The sequence below is a fragment of the Cynara cardunculus genome, assembly GCF_001531365.2.
Source record: "Cynara cardunculus var. scolymus isolate 2C chromosome LG 9, CcrdV1, whole genome shotgun sequence".
NCBI classification, from domain to species: Eukaryota; Viridiplantae; Streptophyta; class Magnoliopsida; order Asterales; family Asteraceae; genus Cynara; species Cynara cardunculus.
In genome coordinates, this window is record NC_037536.1 from 17617757 (window position 1) to 17638761 (window position 21005).

The following is a 21005-nucleotide window of genomic DNA, read 5'->3' on the forward strand; positions in this document are numbered from 1 at the left end:
GAAGATTCGAATCTTTTTTACATTTCACAGTGTTTGTTGTGAAGTTTCAATTGTAAAAAGTGGTCTCACGTGTCTTACGAAAACAATATGGTATCACGTGTCTTACGAAAACAATATGGTCTCACGTGAATATAGACTTGGTATCGTTGTTTTCGTGAGACAAGTTTTTTAAATTTGAAACTTAACAGCAAAAGGCTGTAAAGGTAACCTCACAATGTTTTTGTTGTGAATGTTCGGTTTTTTTTACCTTCACATTGTTTCCTAATATAAAGTATTGATCATAATTAATGAACTATATTCATCTTCCATAAATATTTAAATCATAATAAATGAACTCTTATCATTTCCATAAACATCTCAATTTATTGGGTTGCATTGGTTGTACAAATGCAACAGGTTGTATTTGAAACAAACTCTCTCTCTCTCTCTCTCTCTATATATATATATATATAGGGTTAGGTTCACGTAAGACCAGCTTGTTTTCGTGAGATCCGTGAGACCACATTTTTACACGTAACCTTCACAGCAAAAACACTGTGAAGGTTTAAAAAAAAGTCGAACCTTCACAGCAAAAACACTGTGAAGGTTTTAAAAAGTCACCTTTACAGCATTTTGCTATGAAGTTTCAAGTGTAAAATGTTGGTCTCATTGGTCTCACGAAAACAAGTTAGTCTCATATGATCTCAAGTCTATATATATATATATATATGTTAGACTACATTCATCCATCCGGTTTATTTTCCCAATAAACTGGGTTTAAGTTTAAAATAGAAATGGGTTCTGGGCACCCCGAATCACGGGTCTGCCTCATTTATATTATTTAACCTACTCAATTAACCGGCTTTTTTTTTGTTTTTTTTATATTTTATTTTATAACCATAATATCTATATTTTCTATTTTAATTTCACCCTTTTGAATTGACTTCATTAATTAATGAAAAAATTGGTACATCATCTTTGTATACATACAAGGTATTAATTTAATTTAATTATGTATTTATCAACAATTTTCTGTTGTCTTTATCAATTAAACGATACTATTATTATTGCGGGGGTTTTTATCTTCGAGTCTCCGTTGTCGATAATGATGTGATTTTGCTGATGACAATGTTAATAATCTTATCATGTGATTTTGTTATGTTTATGTTGTGATAAGTCGAAAATCAGTGATAATTACACCCATAATCATCGGTTATGTCTATTCATTATGTGATTTGCATTTTTTTTTACTTTTCCCATGCATGCCTCGATATTCTTCAAAAAAGGTAAAAATCTATTTAATAATTAACTGCTCTTCACTCGTTATAAAATTGCGACTTTCAAGCAAAATGATGAGCTTGGATAGGGATGGAAAAAAAAAACCCCGAAACCGATGGTGAAAACCGAAACTTTCGGGTCAGGTTCGGGGACATTTTATCAGGAACGGGGCGTGGATCGGGGAGTTTAACGGGGACGGTGGTCACCTTAAAGTGTATGGATGTATGTATGTATAACGATGATGCACATGCCATGTTGAAATTGTATTAATATGGAGACAAATTTCAAAGAAATGATGCTTAAAACAAACAAACAATTAGGATTAATTAATGAGATTAATAGGAATAAGATTCTTTGTACTTGAGTTTTCATTAATCATGTAATTAAAGGTTACGAGTAGGAAGCTTCCTTGTATATAACCACCGACCACGACCATATTAACCCATGCTTTCACACTCGAATCTAAGTAAAATTGTTTTTAACTTTTTTTAATTAACATAGATATCCAGCCCGCTATGCGAACCGATTAATTTCAAAGTGACCACCTACTTTGTAGATAGCTCGGAGTCACCATATTTGAACATTTGTGGCCACAAGGGGATTTTTATTCCTCTTTGAATTTGAACCTGGGATCTCCTGGTACTTTTGACCTTTGGAGCCAAGCTCAAACCAATCAGGCACCACTCTTGTGGTTAGTAAAAAATTTGATCAATGGTACAGAATAATATAAAATAATTATAAAAAATATCAGGGTTTTTTTCTAAAACGACAACAACTTAGTTTTTTGAATCAATCGACAAAAAACTAAAAACCCTCCCCAAAAACGGTGGAATCAGTCTAAAAACACATCGGACAACTTTGCGGGCCTTGATTTACCTTAAAGGTGCCCCCACTACGGAAAAATCTTGGATCTGCCACTGTCTATAACTATAATCACCTCTCATGCATTGACACTGTTAGTAAGTTGTAGTCATTTTTTTGTTAATATTAAGAACCACACATAATTTACAGCGGGTACATCTTTAAGATCCCTGAAAAGTACATTGTATGGGCACAACAACACGGGTGTACGACACCCTGTCAGCCTTTTTTTAAATTCGTCACTCTATACTTTTAACGTTTAATTGTTTAAGTCTTCTAAGAAATATCAGTCGAATTATCTTAAGATGATCATAGAAACCCTTTGCAACAAGATATTGGGATAGCTCAAATGGATTAGAGTTGAACAAAACAAGTTCTATTCCGGTCTAAAAATAGTTCGATTTTGGACTAGTTCATTTATGAAAAATAAAAAAGGAAAAAGTTTAACAAATTTAAAACTTTTTTAAATCATAAGGGTGGTGCCTGATTAGTTTGAGCTTGACTTCAAAGGTCAAAAGTAACAGGAGGTCTCAGGTTCAAATCCAAGGAAGAATAAAAATCCCCTTGTGGCCACAGAGGTACAAATGCGGTGACTCCGGGCTATCTGCAAAGCAGGTAGTCGACCTGAGATTAGTCGGCTCGCATAGCAGGTTGGATATTCAGGTTAATCAAAAAAAAATAGAACCGGTTTTTATCCAGTTTGAAAAACCCAACTTTTATTCAATCTAACTGAAATAAATTTGTTTTGAAGAATAATCGAGAATCCCATCCGGTGTAGACATGAGCTACGGCGTCATGAACCTTTACCGTCTGATAAGTCCGACCTAAATTACCACCTTTATCCAAAATACATGTATGATGCAGAAGGGTTGGGTTTGGGTTATGAGGGTGATGAGAAGCGCAAAAAATATCTCCACCATTGGATTATTACTGATTGAATGTCAACACTAATGGGTGTACCGAGATGCACCATACCAATTCCTTTGTAAAGTATAATTCATGGGTAAACATTGGATTAAAAGTGATCAATAATTTAGATCTCTTCTTATGCTTCTCGTCGTAACTTTTCTTATCACATGATAACTTTAACTGAACTAGATATGCATATGTTTGATTTGGGTGATATTTTAGCCCAAATTAGTCAAACTAAAAATAAATAAATAAACAACATGGCTAATAATATATCCAATTTGTCAAAAATGACCTAAAATGCATCGAAATATTTACAAGACGTTCTTCTATTTATTTAATAACATAAGATTCAAGTTCGAATTTTTCAGGAGACCGGTTTGAACACCTCCGCTAGCATTAGCCATTAATTCAGCTCTGAAACTGTCTCCTTACATCTGTATAAAACTGGTCAAGATTACTGGTAGTCAAACGTTTGTGTTCAAATAATGTAAATTTTGTAATCATACGGCTCTTCTTTATATTTTGATCGAACCGATGTCCAGCTGATCAACGACGACACCACCATTTGAACATTTGTTACCTTTGGAAAACTGACAAATGCAGATGAGAAACACACATGCCGTTGCTGTTTGTTGTTCAGTAGATTAATATAAAAAAGAAAAATATATTTTATGAATAAAATAATCATATTTATTTATTTATTTATTACTACCAACTTAGCATGAGAGTTTGTGCTTTAAAATTTAGAGAAAAAGACAAATAATAATAAATCGAATAACGTGTGAAACTCTGTCTTCACCCTCATCCTCATGGTACAAACCATTTTATTTTTATTTTATTTTATTTCATTTTCTCCCTTTTTAATATTACTTATTTTGGAGGTAGATATATATAGAGTTTGGTTCACATGAGACCAAGAGTTTTTCGTGAGACCAATTTATGTTCATTGATCAACTTTATGATCTAATGATCTAAAGTTGCACGGTGGCAATTTTGTGATTATTGAGAAATCCCGTGGCAAGTTTGTGATTATAAATGTTCAGATTGTAGATTTAATCCAAGAATTGAGAATTGATCTTATGGGTCTCACGTAAAACCCTTGATCTCATATGATTCCAAGTATATATATATATATATATATATATATAGGTGGGTTCAAATAAAAATCACTCAATTTGTAAAAACCGTGAAAACCTCATTCAACCAATCATAATTTTTTATTTTGTTCATTTTTTTGTAATTATGAGAGGTTGATTAACCATTTTTATTGTGGAGGGTGTTAATCATGGATATTATCATTTTCATTAATTTAATTTTAGAGAAATACATRAAACAGTTTCATTAAAATTTCATTAAGTAGTATATGAAACAATTTCATAACCACATATGAAACAACTTCATCAAAAAAAAGTATTATATGAAACAATTTCACAAGATTAACAATTTCATGAAAAAATTTCATAAGATTAACGACGGATTGTTCACAGGCTCTCTCTCTCTCTCTCTCTCTCTCTCTCTCTCTATATATATATATATATATATATATAGAGAGAGAGAGAGAGAGAGAGAGAGAGAGAGAAAGAACTCGTAAACAATCGTACTCTATCATCTCGTACTTACACAGCCACAATTTGAAATAATCTGATAAAGTTTAGGTTTTCTGATATCTAACTTTTAGCAAATTAAACTTATGGATTTGGATGTATTATCTGTAATACATTACTTTTTTGTTGATTGATATTAATCAAGGAAAAATAATAATTAAAATCATAGCAAAGTACAATTATTTGTAAGGAAAGACATAAACAATCTAATACACAAGGATCAACTTGTTGTACCTAAACAAATGAGAACATATGGCACTACGGGACATTACAACCAGATACGAAGTTCTAGTAGGAATGTTAAACTGAAAACTTAAAATCTCAACAAAGTAGCTTCGGTCGAAGGGTTACATATAGTTCCCTTGTGTTCATTGGTTCAATAATTAAACTAACGTAGTATGAAGGGCAACTGTAACAAACCAACCACGTACAATGACCACTGACTATAACTAGATAGATTGAATGAGTTGTGTACAAAGGTACCCTTACAATACATGGACTAAAAAGTGCATCTTTGCGGTACCCTACCTAATACAACAGGCATCTCATACAAGACCCCACCCATTACCAAACTAAACAATAAAACATATATATATATATATATATATATATCCATTAGGTCATTTTGAGAACTAGAGAAATGATCTTAGCCCTTCATACGGTCAAGATCAAGTTTGACTGATCAAGAGTTGCGGCTTTGACTGATCAAGAGTTGCGGTTATGTAAAAAATAGAGGAGGTAGTTTCGTAACTTTTACAAATAGGCGGCAAACAGGTTCATATGTGAACCCATGCGATTTATATATGAACTATATGTTCATATATGAACTCGTGTAATTCACGTATAAACTATTTTAATTGATTTACATATGACCCCGTTTGTCATCTATTTGTAAAAGTTACGAAACTATCCCTCTATTTTCTGCATACTCATGCGAGAAATTATCTGGTGCTTCACAATCAAAGCCGTAAATGTTGACCAGATGAAACGTTAAGATCACTTCTTTACTTTTCAAATATTTACCAATTCTCAAATGAACTTTTCCTATATATACATACATATATTGTACTCTAAATATTTGGCATGAAACTTATAGCAAACTTATACATTTATGAAATGACTGAACATACTATATCATATCTCAAATCATACAGCACATTCTATTAATAATTGATATCATTGAACATAACTAAAAATATTGAACATAATACTAATATATATATATATATATATAGTTTCATACCACATGAAACTTACCTCTGGTTTGCGTAAACTAGCTAAGCATGTGTGTGCGCTACCTAATATGTCACATTGATTACTTTCTTGAACAATGAACGCAACAGTCCACGTGACATGAGGTCGAGCTACGTGGTCACAACGATCCGGTGCGCGACCTTTACCTCTCAGCCTACAGCCTCTACGTGACATACGCCAACACCAACGACCTGGGATCGCGCCCCTAAGTCGCAACAAGCCATGCTGTAACTTGTGGCTCATTATCTTGGTTGTCTTGGCAACTCGAGTCTGCTGACCTTCATGATCTAATCGGAAGTCCCAAGTTCATTTGATCAAATTCGGTGTTGCGTAGACGTGTAGTCTTTTCTTGACCATGTACTTTTGATAACCTCTCCTCATTCCTTAATTACTACAATCTCGGTTTTCAACTTGTACCCATCTTCTAAACATTGACAAGTGCGTAAAATCACAGTTATATACGTGATCTAGTACACGCCACTCATCGTCGTATGTTTCAAGTGTCATCTTGAACAAGCCTAAATCATCGTTAAGGATATCTTAAAATTGCCTCTACATATACTCTCAATAAAGATATTAAATAGTTCTGCAAAGGTGGTAGCTATAATGCAATAATTTCATGTAAACCGTTAACGATGTCAATTTCCCTCTTTATATACAACAAGTCAATAATCCATCAAACATTTGATCAGCAAATTGAATATTTCAAACCTAAATATAGTTTCAAGTTTAACATTATTCTATTTAAGCATCATAAAGCAGGAAAACAGAATATTAAAACTGCAGTTAACGTTTAAGTCGGCAAGACCAGACTCCTCAAACAGAATATTTGAGCAACACCACCATCATAATCATAATCATAATCGCACTTGCTTAAAACCTGCAGGAAAACAGTGGATAGAACATTGGTCAAAGTATTGATTTGTTTCAAACCAAAACCAAAACCAAAACCGACCCTAATAAACAGATTGTGACAAGTAAAAAGTGTGTAATGATTTCAACAACCACAATCCAAGAATACTTGAAAAGCATAAATCTTTTAGTTCCCTGGAGTTCCAACAACAATCTCACGCTTTGCCCTTAGAAGGCTTTTCTGTTGAATTGGAACAACTTTAATATTAGTCCCCATCGCAACTTGCTTCAGATGATCAGTGACCTAAAAGGGGGAAATACATATTAAAAAACAGAAAGAATGAACAAGAATTTGCACAACCCACTGTCTAGGAACAAAAGAGAAGTAAGTAAGTAAGTAAAATGTCAAATAATAACAGTTAGACCAAGATTCTCAGTTATGACACCTGCAAACTAACCATTGGCTAGAACCTTCCAATCATTCTCTGCAACTAATCATCTTGATGATGTAGAAGAATGCACGCAAACAAAATTAACATGAACAGAAAAACAAACAGTAGCTTTCAGTACATGTACATTTCATGCGTGCGAGCGATAGATATAACTCCACAGTGTCTCTTTTTACATCCTACTCGTAATGCTTTAGTTATCCAAAAATGATTTTTTAATAAGCCACTGAAATTGTACCTTAATCAGCAACAGAAGAATCCCGGGTACCAGGAAGAGAACGAAATTAACATGAAAAGAAGAACAAGATAAACAAAATTGACATAAATCAAAGTCTCTTGTCGTTCGAGCAGCATATTACGATTCAGCAAGATAAACAAAATTAACATGAAGGCAAAAACAAGGTGAAGAATAATTGTCCTTGAACTGGAGGAGAAGATCAAATCTAAAAAGATGGACTAAATTTTGAAGAACAGCGAAATAGAAATTGACGTTCTTGCAATTTCGGTACAAATTGTTCACCTGTTCTAAATACGCCTGGTGAGAGGACGAGAAGAGGGATGGCAAGCGCCGGTGAGTAGAATTGAGCGACATAAAAAGAATGGATTGAGTGACCGATCGGAGGAGAGAAAACTAGGGCGCGTATCCGTTCATTTCCGGCGGAATCAGTTTATATGTAATTTTGATTTTTTTTATATAATAAAGCCTTTAGATATGCTTTCGCAAATGTAACTAAAACCCTTTGTTGAATTTTTTTTTTAAAAAACCTTTACTACTTTTAGGACGCTAATAAAAACGTTACTAAAGCTTTTGCTTCAACTTTTGGATACTTTTTGTTCTCAGAAAAAGCGTCTCTAAAAGTTTTCGTTGCGTCTTATTTGACTTAAAATTCTTCTCTAGAAGTCTTACTACCTGCAGTTACATTTCTTATTTTTTGTTATCTTATTTTGTCTCTAAAAGTTTTAGAGATGTTTAGTTACATTTTTAAAACCGCCTCTGAATGTTTCTTCTCTAAAACCCCTTTCGTTTATAGCATGGTTTCGGTTAATAAATAAATATTTTTTTAATATTTATTATATCAAACACCTATCCTTATTGGGCTGTAATTGTGGGCTTATTGGGATTTGTTTAATTGGACTTTGTAGGAGGAAGTCCATGTTGATTTTTTTTCTAATTTTAGAAACTAATTAATAGATAAAAAATATCAAACCAAACAAAACCAAATCAAGATCCAAGATTTTGATTTCTTCAAATTTTCCTATATCTTGGAAAAGGGTTGGTTCGTCCAGCTCACTGATTCGACATCCAAAGTCGATCATACATACGACGATTTTCAAGTGTGAATAGCGAGAAGGTATAGATGATTAATGAGAAAAGGCGTCATATCTGCAGCGGATGGCTCTGCTTTGGTTGTTTTTTCTACCTTTTATGTCCATGTACCAACACATTTGGTTTGATGGTTTGTTGCGGAAATTAAAAGAGGGTAGCCCCTCTTCATCGTATCATATTATGTGCAGTTTTGTATTAGGCTCGTACTGCAGAACAAGCAAAGAAAACTCAAGGGTGTACGTCGTTTTTGCTCTAAAATAATTTGAGATGAGATGTTTCTTGTGGTGGTTAGTTGACATGGTGATAGTCCTTAGTAGCTAGTGCTGGATGGTGTTGTAACATAAAAAGAGTAAATTCCATTGTTTAAGGAAATGAAATGCAAATAAAAGAAAAAGTTATTGAACAGAATCAACAAACCGTTCAGTGTGGAAAGGACCAAAACCAACCATTTTTTGCGTACCATAGGGGTTTTGTTGCTAGGGGTGTACAGAAAGTTAAATCATCTAGTTGGACCGACCGAACATAATTGGATATCCAATTGTAATTGGATTGAATCGGATTGAATATTTCAGCATCCAATTCGGATCGGTCGGTTCTTAGAGGGCAGTTCAGAACCGACCAACATCCAATTAACCATCCGGTTATCCATCTATCACCTAATTTTAAAAAAAAAAATCAATTTGCTTAAATAGGAACTTGTTGCGTTGGTTTTTATCCCATTAAAAATGATTAATCAATTTATTTTAATTGTTGGAAAATTGGATTGAATCAACACATTCCATGGATTTGATCCAATCACCCACTAGATGTTGGATGGATCAAATTTGATCCATTCCGATTAATATTGACCAGATCCAATTTGATCCAACAAGAAAATCCAATGGATGGAACCGAATTGATCCATTCATCCATTGGATTGGATTAATCAGTTGTCCAATGGCTATTGTATTGGTTCGGTTAGCAAAATCCAACATTGAATGGATGATCGAATTGTCTTTTAACTTGACTTGAATCTAAACTTGGAGGATCAACCCGACCCGACCCTATCCATCCAAGAACCCAAACTTATTTTAACCCGAATCGTTCACTTTTTGCATGATCACCAAGCATATGCAATAACCTGCAGACCATGATTAATACCTTGACTTGAATCTAAACTTGGAGGATCGACTCGTCACCAATAGTCCGATGCATTCCGCCCATCAATTACAAAATTGAAGAACCAAACCGAAAATGTATCGGACTAAATCGAGCTATATAAAACATCATTAGGCTCATCCTTTTCTTTTTCTATATATAAAATATAAAAATCTGGATATTCATCCAACTCGTCTCGTTATTCTATCACATGACAGTGCGGCTTGCAGACTTCCCAAAACTCACAAGGCCCCCTCAGAGGTTGCATCCCATGTCAATATCTCTATGTCTGTATCTATCACATGACAGTGCGACTTGCAGACTCCCATGTCATTATCTCTATATCTATATCTATATCTATATCTATATCTATATCCATAGAGTCCGTGCTACATAGAAATGATTCATTCTTGCTTTGAGGTTTTTCACTGTTTAACTTTTACTCCAAAACATCAATACCATCACTTAGCAGCTAATCAAAACACCCCCTACATAACCTTGCTCATGTGTTTTATTCACAAATGAATGTTTCACAATACTAACCAAATCAATGCTTCATCTTCCCTTCTTCCTGTTACTACTGCAGGTTCTACCCCAGAAAACTAATGGCCAAAACTTCAAGTTTCCTGCCATCCTCGTCTTTGGTGATTCAACGGTTGACACGGGCAATAACAATTACATAACTACCCTTAGTAAAGCTAACCATTACCCTTACGGGAAAGACTTCCCAGGCCATGTTCCCACAGGAAGATTTTCAAACGGGAAGTTAGCCGTTGATTTATTGGCATCTCTGCTAGGGGTAAAACAGACAATTCCGCCCTTTCTACAGCCAGATCTTTCTGCCTATGAACTGCAGACAGGTGTCTGTTTTGCGTCAGCTGGAACTGGATATGACCGCCTCACTGCTGCTCTCACAAGAGTTATACCGATGTCCCAACAACTGAACTACTTCAAGAGTTATAGAGAGAGGTTGAAGAAGATGGCTGGAGAAGAAGCAGCACAGAGAATAATAGGTCAGGCGTTGGTTAGTGTTGGTGCAGGTACTAATGATTTTATTTTCAACTTCTATGACGTTCCCACAAGAAGGGTCGAGTTCAACATCCATAAGTACCAAGATTTCATTCTCGAAAGGCTCCATGACTTTGTTAAGGTCATCTCTCTCTCTCTCTCTCTCTCTCTATCTCTAATATGCACATGTGTGTATATGTTCATGTATGTGTATTAGCTGAACTACAAGATACATACATGTATCTACACGTACATAAGTACATTTATGTGTATGAATGTATATTTATGAGTGTGTGCATACACCCTTTTTTTCTTCAAGTTCTTATTTTGCTTTTTCCGTTATTTCTTTTGGGCAAGCCTTGACCTTTCTTTTTAAACATTTTGCACAAGCCGGGGGTCTTCACTGAAACAGATCTACTCTAAGGACAGAGGTCAGGTTTCCATACACCCCCCTCCCCTACCTCCGAGTGGGACATACCAAGTTGGTTTGGTTTGGTTTTTTGTGTGCATATGTTTATGAGGCCCACAAAACCGTAACTTGTATGAACTTGCAGGAGCTCTATAATCTTGGTTGCCGGACACTGATAATAACTGGGCTTCCACCTATTGGTTGTCTACCGATACAAATTACAGCCAAGTTTAAAGGACAATTTGGTAGAACATGTGTAGAGGAACAGAATGTGGATGGTCAAGCCTATAACAGGAAGCTTATAGAACTCTTGCCTCATATACAGTCGTCTCTTGAAGGAAGCAAAATCTTCTATGCAGATATATACAAGCCTATAATGGACATGATTAAAAGTCCAGAAAAACACGGTGTGTTTATGATAAAAAGTTTGTTTTTCAGCCAAAACATATTAGTAACTAGTGATTCAGAGAGCAACTGTTTCAGGTTTTCGTGAAACCATGAAGGGATGCTGTGGAACAGGGTTGCTGGAAGCAGGACCTATATGCACACCACTCACTCCATTGTGTCAAAACTCTTCAGAATACTTGTTTTTCGATAGCATTCATCCTAGTGAAAAAGCTTACCGTTATGTTACTGAATGCCTCAAGAAACAAATCCTCGACAAGTTGTAGAAAATGCACTGAATTGTTTATTCATTTCCTGCAAACAATACAGCTCTATTTTACTAAACCTATTTTACAACGATAATTTTGGCACCTGGGCTCCTAGTATTCAAATCATCGAGCCATATTATCGAACAATGGTCACACCACTCCATAGGTGTTTAAGATACTTCTAAATCCATATACAGGTTTCAACACTTACCTACGAGTTAGATATATGCAAAATACCCATCAAATAAATAATGTTCTTGTCATTTATAAGGATATGGCCTCTGATAGGAGTTCTTGGAACCCTAGGTTAGGGTAGCAAACTAGAGGTGGGAACTTGTAGCTAGCCTAGATGGAGGAAAAGAAGGGATCTGAAAAGATAGAGGAGGGGGTAGGGTTAGTGAGCTGGCAGTTAGATTTTCCAAGTAGGGGTGTGTGTTATTCCTACCTTGGTTATGTTTTCTTGTACCTGCTTCTATTTGTATGTTTTGGTTGTTTGTTTGCCTGTCGTTTTGAATGTGGTTGCTTACTTCTAACTTGTTTTCAAATTTTAGCATCGTATTTCATCCTATGAAGTTCTTCGTATGCTCTAGTTCTGTAAAAAATTTAAGCAAGTTTTTTCCTTTCCACACACTTGCACAGGCCAGGAGTTTTCATGGAAATAAATGGTCTACTCTTCGGTTAGATGATAAGCCTGCATACATCCATCCCGAAACCCAACCTCCAGGTGGGACATACTGGGTTTGTGTGGTTTGGTGTGTAGGCATGCCCATGTCTTTTTGGTTCGGGAAAGATGCTAGACCATCAAACTAGAGTGTATATGATCAAGTTCAATTAGTTTCTTGTTACCACAAGGTTAATATGATCAAGTTCAATTAGTTTCCAATAACAAATTGAATATTTTGGGCATCGATGGATCAACATTAACCACATACAAATGGCCAAAATTTAACAAATGTTACATGGCATACAACATCCATAAACTAGGCTAGAACGTCATGCATACATATGACAGTATGATACAAAACTGAACTTGACCCACAGAAACATAAAAACAAGAGTTGCTTACTTGCTGGCTTTTCATTTCCGACCACTTCCTGATACAGCAGTTCCTTGAAACAAGCCATCGATTCGAGCCTCAACATCTTCAACATTGAACTTAACATGTTTCTCTGCATATTTCCCAATATCTTGAATATTATGAAACCTGCCAAGAAAATTTCTATAAGCAGGGAGCAAATTTGCACCCACAGAAAGCTTCAATTCCTCTTTTAACTGCTCATCAAATATAGCCCATGTCGATTGAGTTCTACAAATCTCCTCAAATTGAGAATTAAATAGCTTAAGCTTCTCTTTGAAGGCCTTGGAAGCAACATTAGGAGATAAGCTATTGTTGTCCAATTTTAAGGCATTCAGTATCTTATTCCACGAACTTCTTTGGTAATTCACATGATATTGCCGGACTTTTGCTGTGTGCTTCCGGACCCAATCATCTCCTAAAAGTGAACCCAATTCATCATCTTTAACCTTTTTAACAATATACCTTCCATTGTTCATCATGAAAACAGAGGATAAAGCAGGGTCCCTGTAAATCTTGGATTTAGCCTCTAGATTACTCTCCAAAACTTCCATGATCCAAGCCATCTGTACTGCTAATGGAGAAGAAGGTGATAATGATCTATCGATACCCACAGGAGGTACCACATTTTCATCAAAAACTTGTTCTAGGGTTGGTCTAGAACATGCAGCTCGGAGGTAATTCATCACGTAACGGGTTATGGGATGAAGACCGCCACCAGGAACAGCAGCTTTTGCTGGATCACGGCGGATTAAATTCTCTAATTCCATAAATATTCCTCTAATTGATTCCCCTAATCTCTTCCAAACTCCCATGGCTTCATTTCTAAGGAACAGACAATATTGATCAGCAAACAGTACCTCGATTTCGGGCAACAAATCCTTCACGGCTTCAAAAACGTCAAGAATCTTGAACAATCTATCTGGTGCTCTGCTACCCATTGCGATTCCATTAGCAAAATTGAGCAGCTCCTTGGAGGACACTCTACAGGCCTCCATGAATGAAAGATCTGCCACAGCAGCGGTGGCGGAGGAGTACCCAAAAACACGGTCGCAGAGGCGGCGTTCACTGGGGTAAAAGACTCGAACAGCCATGTTGACTGCTTTGATCCACTTGTCGATTTCGACTTCGTTATCATCATCTTCCAGAGCCGCATTTGATTTCTGTAACCCTGAAAAACCTAATCTCGAGAGGCTTTCTTCTAAGAAATCCCTGCGGCAAGAGCTGTACGCGAGCGAACACTCCTTTCCATATCCCGCACTTACCATTCTCTTGGAGATCTCGTGTAGATCGTTGATGGTTCCGGACGGAAGCGCGTCAATTATGATGTTGTAATCCGACACCGGATGCGCCATCGGAATCTCTACATCATCATATCCATCATTGTCTTCTTCATCATCGGAATCTAAGTAAGCTCCTCCATCTCTCACAGCGTTATCGAAAGGCTCAGCGCCGCCGCGTTCCATTAGCAGCTTAAACTCCTCCTCAAGCCGAAACATACACTGCTGGAGCAAATCCTCGGCTCGATCGAGACAAGCCGTGACGGATTTATCAGCAGCCATGGGAGTCCACTCGCGGATCGCGGCAACAAGTTCATCAACAGCATCAAGGAAAGTGGAAGCATCGGCGGAATCAGACCAGATTGGGTGATTAACAGTGACGTACCTAGAGATCTGACGATCAAGAGATCTTAGGGTTTGATCAAGCACAGCTACACCGTTTCGTGAATCATCACCATCACTTAAGTTTTCAGTGAGCTTCTCACGTAACCTGCCATCAAAGTTAGAGAAGATTTGAAGTATATCATCGGCCATTGCATTGTCGGTGTGGCCGAGGGTTTTAGCTATGTGACGGGCGACAGCAATGAGCTTTTCTTCGCCATTTTCAGCCATGATTGAATCAAAATGTAGTAGGGTTTCTGAGTGATGAATGAAATTGGAAGATTGAGATGGGTTTTTGTGGTTGATGAATTGAAGAGAGATGAGATGAGATCACGGGAAAGTTCATGGAAGACGCGGATTCTGTGAAAGAAATAATATAAAAGGACATCGAGGGTTTGAAGGCGATGAAGAAGAAGACCGGAGAGAGAGAGAGAGAGAGAGAGAGAGAGAGAGAGAGAGAGAGATATTTTTATCCGAATTTGATTCTGTTTTCGTTTTATTCTAAAATGAAATTACATTAAAATGGAAATATATATTATCTTTTATATGGTAATATTATTTTAGGTATTCTATTTTTATTATCTACGATATTGTAACCTTTAAAAACCTTATTTGTCATATTTCTTATGTAATATTATTGTTGAGGTGGATTATTATACAGTTTTTTATATTTGTATAACTAATACAATCTAATTTCAATCATTCATTTAATTTGATGAATATATGATTTCATAAAAGTTTTGATTGTTTTCTAATATAAAATATTGATCATAATCAATGAATTCTATTCATATTCCATAAATATTCAAATCATAATAAATAAATTCTCATTATTTCCATAAACATCTCAATTTATCGGGTTGCATTGATTGTACAAATATGATGAGTTGTATTTAAAACGAACTCTATTATTGTTATCTCAATAAAGTAAGAATCTTGTCATATTTCTTATGTAATATTATTGTTATCTCAATAAAACTGTATAATTATTTTTATAAAAATCTTACTTTTTATTTATTTTTTTAATTTATAGATTATTACATAATTTAATATATATATATATATATTGCAAAGTTATATAAAAAAATTAAATATAACTTATTAGTTTTCATTTTTCTATATTATTTTTAATTTGTCAATTAAATTCAAACAGAAATATAATTTTATACTTACAGTTTAAAAAAGTGCAAAAATACTAAAATATTAATCTTTATAAAAAAATAACATTAAAAATTAAATAAATAATATACATCCTTCGTAATCTTGATTCAACCAAATGTGTTCAACTACTGGAGTTGATGATGAATTTCATTGGAGTGCGTCTCGTAATTTCATTGAAAATATTTTTGGAATTCATTGGTAGAACCTTGAAATATTTGTGTTGAAATGTATATCTCTTTATCGATCCAATTGATCAACATGTCACATTCATCTTCAACAATTTATAAATTAATTATATGGAGTTGAGTTCAAACGAGAGTTATACATATTTAATAAAATAAAAAGACGGTCGAATCACATGTGAATTTACATTAACAACATGTACAAAATTACATGTGATTCACACAGCTTTGCCCCGTGACTTGAAGACGCGGCCAAAGTCACCTTCACACCTTTTTTGACTGTTAATGTAAAATCACGTGTGATTTTGCACGTGTTTTGACCGTCTTCGTATTCTCTTAAATAAGTTACCATTCTCGTTCCCTCTAATTATATATATATATATATATATATGCACACACACATATATGTGTGTGTAGAGGCTCATTCAAGATATAATTGATTAGTTTGTGATAACCGTAAGATTCAATGTGAACCACTCGTATGAGATATTTAAGGATATTTTTTAGATAAACTAAAAGGGTAATATAGTAATTATATTTTTGACAACTAATCAAAATAGTTAATTAAGTTTTTTAGAATAAAATATTTAATTAAAATTAGTTACCTAGTATATCAATTACTTAATGTACATCGTATTTTAGAGACGTTTGTGAATCAAAGTATATCGTAACAATAACGTTCACATGTTTCACATGTATCATAATGTATTTTCTTTATTTTATGAAACGTATCATAATGTGCATTTTCGTTGTTTTCATTGCTTTATAAAGGGTATCACATAGTGCATATTCTATGTATATATGGGTATCACAGTGAATATCATTTGTAGGTATCACAATATGTATCTTGTGTTCACATAAAATTCATCGGAATAAGATTCGTCGATGAGAGGAAATATGAGAGATGAGATAGAACATTTATAAAATCTCTAAAATGCTCTTAATTAATATTTTAAGTTAAAATACCAAAATTCTTAATTTCCTAATTTAACATTTGATTTGTGGTTTTGAGTTTTAGTAACTACAATTCATTTATTACAACAATAAAAAACTTAATGGTTTTAGTAACTACAATTCATTCATTACAATTATTTGTTTGGTTTTAGTAACTACAATTCATTTATTACAACAATAAAAAAACTTAATGGTTTTGAGTTTTCTTTTAGTTTTGATCTCTTCGACCAACAACTAACATCTAACATCAGATAAGGGTAAAATCGTCATTTTAGCCTCCACCATTAGGGATCTGTATACGCTTGTGCATATCCTTTTGTTTCAAAGAATGTACATCGTTTGATTTAAGGTTTTAAAATGTAGTTTGACTCGATGGTCGTTTATCAAATGTCTATCGGATAAGCAGTTACGGACAATAGTCACAACTTACACTTACTTTATCGAGGTAACATTCTCGGATAAGATTATTGGATTTTGCTCTGCCTCTTTATTGCTCATCAAAATGGATTGTTGGTAAATGTTTTTTACTTGGTAAACGCATAGGATAGGAGTCTTACCTATCACTTAGATGAAATTTTTGGTATGCTATTTTTTTATCAGGTAAGATTCTATGCCATTGTCGTGATCATCCTGCAAGATGAATGACATTTGATAAGTACTTATCAGATAAAAGTTTGATAAACGACCCTCTAATTTTATTTATTATAGTAGTTCGATTTAGATTTAGATTTGATTTTTTTTCAATAAATTTACATGAGTTTGGTATTTTGATTTTAATATTCTTGATGGTGGTGGTTGGTGGTGGTAAGCTCAATTGAAGGTGGTGGTGGTGGTGGGTGGTCAGAACTTTTTCCTTTTATGAAATTTGTATATAAAATGACCAACATGTCCTTTATTTGAAGCACATATGATTGTAATAAAAGGGACCAAAATTAAATGAAAACTCGTATTACAGGGTACTTTTTGTAATAAATGAATTTTTAAAAAACCAATGTGTAAAGTGATTTAAATCTTTGATTTTCTTTATCAAATAAATTCGCGAATTTACTGAAATTGAATAAAGAAAATGTTTGAACTTTCATATTTTGAACGATTAAGTTTTTGTATTTTTTGAACGAATAAATCCTTGAACTTATAAAGAAATAAGCATATCATTTTCTCTTTCCGTGTAGCAACATATCATTGGTAAAATACAATGAACCAATAAAATAAATTGTAAGTGTCAGTTGCAAGCTTATTCAGATTTTGATTGGAGACGAGCATTGATTCTCGTGGATCAATGACAAGGGTTCTGCATGACACTTAATGATTTATTGGAAATCCAAGAACCCACCCACGGTTTCAAAATCGTTATCCAAAACTGAATATAGGGCTATGGCTTCCACTACTGCAGAACTTGTATGGCTCAAGTATTTGTTACGCGCTTTGCATGTACATCATCCTAATTTGATCTCGTTATTTTGTGAAAACAAGTCCACTCGACAGATAACTACAAATCCAACTTTACACGAGAAAACCAGACGTTAGACTAACGTGTGATTAACTATATTCAAAATTATATTATTTGCATTAACCTTCGTTTTTTAGTTTGTTAGCATTTTTTGTATATTCTTATTTTGATTTTACTTCGTTTAAACACAAACAGTTAGTTAGATTGTAAATTGATATACTAAAATTCAACCCGACCTAACTCACAAGGTTTGGGTTGGTTTGAGATTTTTCAAACTGTAAGCAATGATTTGGGTTGTTCAAGTGCGTTCAACCCCGACCAGCCCAACCCATGTGCGACCTTACTAAAAAATCTGATTAAGCCTGAAAGACCAAAAAACCACGTCTGGAAGCCCATCAACCCGAAACCTAAACCGAGCCTTAAAAAATCCATACCTTTTTTACTAACTGAAACGGGTTTAAAAGGCCTGAACTTTGTGCAATACGAACTTAAGTTATACATTTCTTGTTATACATCCACATGAACAACCAACAGAAACAACGTAGAAGAAAACGAAAATCAAATAAAACAGAAACTTAAATAATTTTGAAATATTATAAATACAAAATTTATGAACGAAATGCTTAAAACAACAAGAAAGATAAAACATAAAATGTAGATAACCAAGACAAAATAAAGAAAAAATAATAATTATACCGAAAATAAAATACAATTATTTTTCTTTTTGACGATTTTTAAATACATGTTTTTTTTTCCAAAACTATTTTTTTTATATAAAAACAAATAATAGTTTATTCCTTGCAACGAATACATTTATTACCAATGTTTTGAAATAAAAACAATGTATACAAATATATTTTAGTAAAACAATAAAAATAATAACGAGTTGTCATTACATTGATTATACCAACATTGAAAATCAAATATATTTGTTATATAATAATAAATATATACATATGTATTTAATTATATGCACATTAAATAAAATACAGAATTTAACCGGATTCAGATTAGAAGCAGATAATGTCATCCCCGACCTCGCTTCGGGTATACAGATAAATCTCTGCCCCAAACTCGTTACCCATAAAAACAAGGAATTCCTGCCACGTTAGGATCGGGTTTCCACGAGTACCCTTACTCATGAATAAAATTACCATCTCTAGCTGAAGGTTTGATTTTTCGACTCCAGAATCAAGATAAAAATGTATCACACTACATTATGGAGGTGTTTGGGATTGCTTATTTGAAACAACTTAGAGGCTGTTTGGATAATGGGAATTTGGTGGAATTGGAATGTCCACACCAAATTGCAAATAGAGTGTTTGGTTCACATAATTGATGTGAATGAATCCTTCCAATTCCAACAAATTCCTTAAGTTATTGATTTCACAATTCCACCGCATATACCACGGATTTCAAATTCCAATCCGACAAATTCATTAGCCCTCATCCGTTCATCGACGCTATATCTCGATTTGCTCTGTTATGCTATGCTCGATCTCCTGTGCTCGATCTCGTTTAAAACAAATAATGGCAACATGCCAGGTTCGGAGCAGTTATTGGTATCCCCATCCCTGAAACCGATAACTAAAACCGTCCCCGTGATCGCCCCGATCCCCGTCGGGGATCTTATCGGGGGTTCCCATCAGGTCCCCACGGTTTCCCCGATCCCAGTTGGGGAACCTGTTAAGGTAAAAATCAATTTTTTCTCGTTTACCATTGGTTATAACCGAACCCGAAACCGAAACACGAAATGGATGTAAAAAAATTACAATATGTTAATTTTCACAACTAAAAGTAAATTACAATTTTTTTAAAGATGCAAGTTTAAATGTCTCAAACATAATCGAACCAATTACAAACAATGTATTAGATTACAATATAAAACTAAACAGAACTTCAACATCATACAACTAAAATCACGATTTCACAATTAGACAAATAAACTACATTTTTCGTGAGCCTTATTTGGGTTCTTGAAGTAAAGTGGATAAAAGTTTTTTAAATTTTAATGTTACTATTTTCTTTTAATGATATTATATATATATATATATATATATATGTATGTATGTATGTATATAAATTAAAACTAATATATATACACATATCAGGGCGGACCGGGCCGATGATTACTGTCCCCGCCCCCGTTAAAATCCCCGAATTTGTCTTCGATCCCCACCCCGTCCTCGATAAGACGTCCTCGAACCCAACCTGAAAATTTCGGTTTTCGGTTTTCACCATCGGTTTTGGTTTTTTCTTGCCATCCCTATTCAAAACTGCTCAATCTGGTATGCTCGACCAGTCGACCTCTCTCTCTCTCTTGTTCTTTCCATCCTAAAAAGGGTTTTCTCGAAATGCCATTTATGTAATTTTCTCATTGAATTCCGTGAACGAAACAACAAAATTCCAATTCCGTTAAGAATTCCATTCCAATTCCATCCAACCAAACGCAATCAAAAGACATGGTCAAATTTCATCAAATTCCATTCCATTCTCTCAAAGTCAAATTTATTTGATCAATTCCAATTTCATCAAATTTCATTCTACGAACCAAACATCTCCTTATATTTTTCTACAAAAGCACTTATCAATTTATTATAAGTCAGAAGTTTAACTTCTTCAAAAACTTCTTATTACCGGTTTGATATCGATATAAACTGTTTATCCAAACACTTAAAAACGCTTATTATCGATATCATAACAAAATAAATCAATAAATTATTTTTATAAGCAATCTCAAACACCCCTGATACATATAACTTACAATAAATTTGCCCCACAATTTACATCAAATTATTT

General features: G+C 34.2%; 2 protein-coding genes across 9 annotated transcripts; one reads left to right on the top strand and one right to left on the bottom strand.

The window, feature by feature from the left end:
- Window positions 1–6522: 6522 nt before the first annotated feature.
- Window positions 6523–14887, bottom strand: LOC112518596 (exocyst complex component EXO70B1-like). 6 transcript variants are annotated; one of them, XR_003069811.1, is made up of 3 exons: window positions 12790–14887; window positions 6910–7044; window positions 6523–6768 (listed from the first exon to the last, which is right to left on the bottom strand). XR_003069811.1 is itself a non-coding variant. In XM_025126358.1 (2 exons), the coding sequence occupies exon 1, from the start codon at window positions 14688–14690 to the stop codon at window positions 12801–12803; it is 1890 nt and encodes a 629-aa protein (XP_024982126.1). In that variant the 5' UTR covers window positions 14691–14887; the 3' UTR covers window positions 6523–6768; window positions 12790–12800. The 6 variants fall into 6 exon arrangements, 2 of the variants coding, with proteins under 2 accessions (XP_024982126.1, XP_024982125.1); XR_003069812.1 differs by having other exon boundaries at window positions 6897–7044; XR_003069813.1 differs by lacking the exon at window positions 12790–14887 and adding an exon at window positions 7710–7865 and having other exon boundaries at window positions 6523–7044.
- LOC112518599 (GDSL esterase/lipase At2g30220-like) lies at window positions 10071–12695 on the top strand. 3 transcript variants are annotated; one of them, XM_025126360.1, is made up of 3 exons: window positions 10071–10803; window positions 11216–11477; window positions 11554–12695. In XM_025126360.1, exons 1-3 carry the CDS (start codon window positions 10204–10206, stop codon window positions 11739–11741), a joined length of 1050 nt encoding a protein of 349 aa, XP_024982128.1. In that variant the 5' UTR covers window positions 10071–10203; the 3' UTR covers window positions 11742–12695. The 3 variants fall into 3 exon arrangements, with proteins under 3 accessions (XP_024982128.1, XP_024982129.1, XP_024982130.1); XM_025126361.1 differs by having other exon boundaries at window positions 11574–11764; XM_025126362.1 differs by having other exon boundaries at window positions 11538–11646.
- Window positions 14888–21005: the final 6118 nt, after the last annotated feature.

Excerpts from the sequence above, each read along its gene's own strand:
- LOC112518599 (XM_025126360.1), top strand. The coding sequence starts at position 10,204 with ATGCTTCATCTTCCCTTCTTCCTGTTACTACTGCAGGTTCTACCCCAG. Across the intron at positions 10,804-11,215 it reads GGCTCCATGACTTTGTTAAG|GAGCTCTATAATCTTGGTTG; the intron begins GTCATCTCTCTC and ends ATGAACTTGCAG. Across the intron at positions 11,478-11,553 it reads TAAAAGTCCAGAAAAACACG|GTTTTCGTGAAACCATGAAG; the intron begins GTGTGTTTATGA and ends CAACTGTTTCAG.
- LOC112518596 (XM_025126358.1), bottom strand. The coding sequence starts at position 14,690 with ATGGCTGAAAATGGCGAAGAAAAGCTCATTGCTGTCGCCCGTCACATA.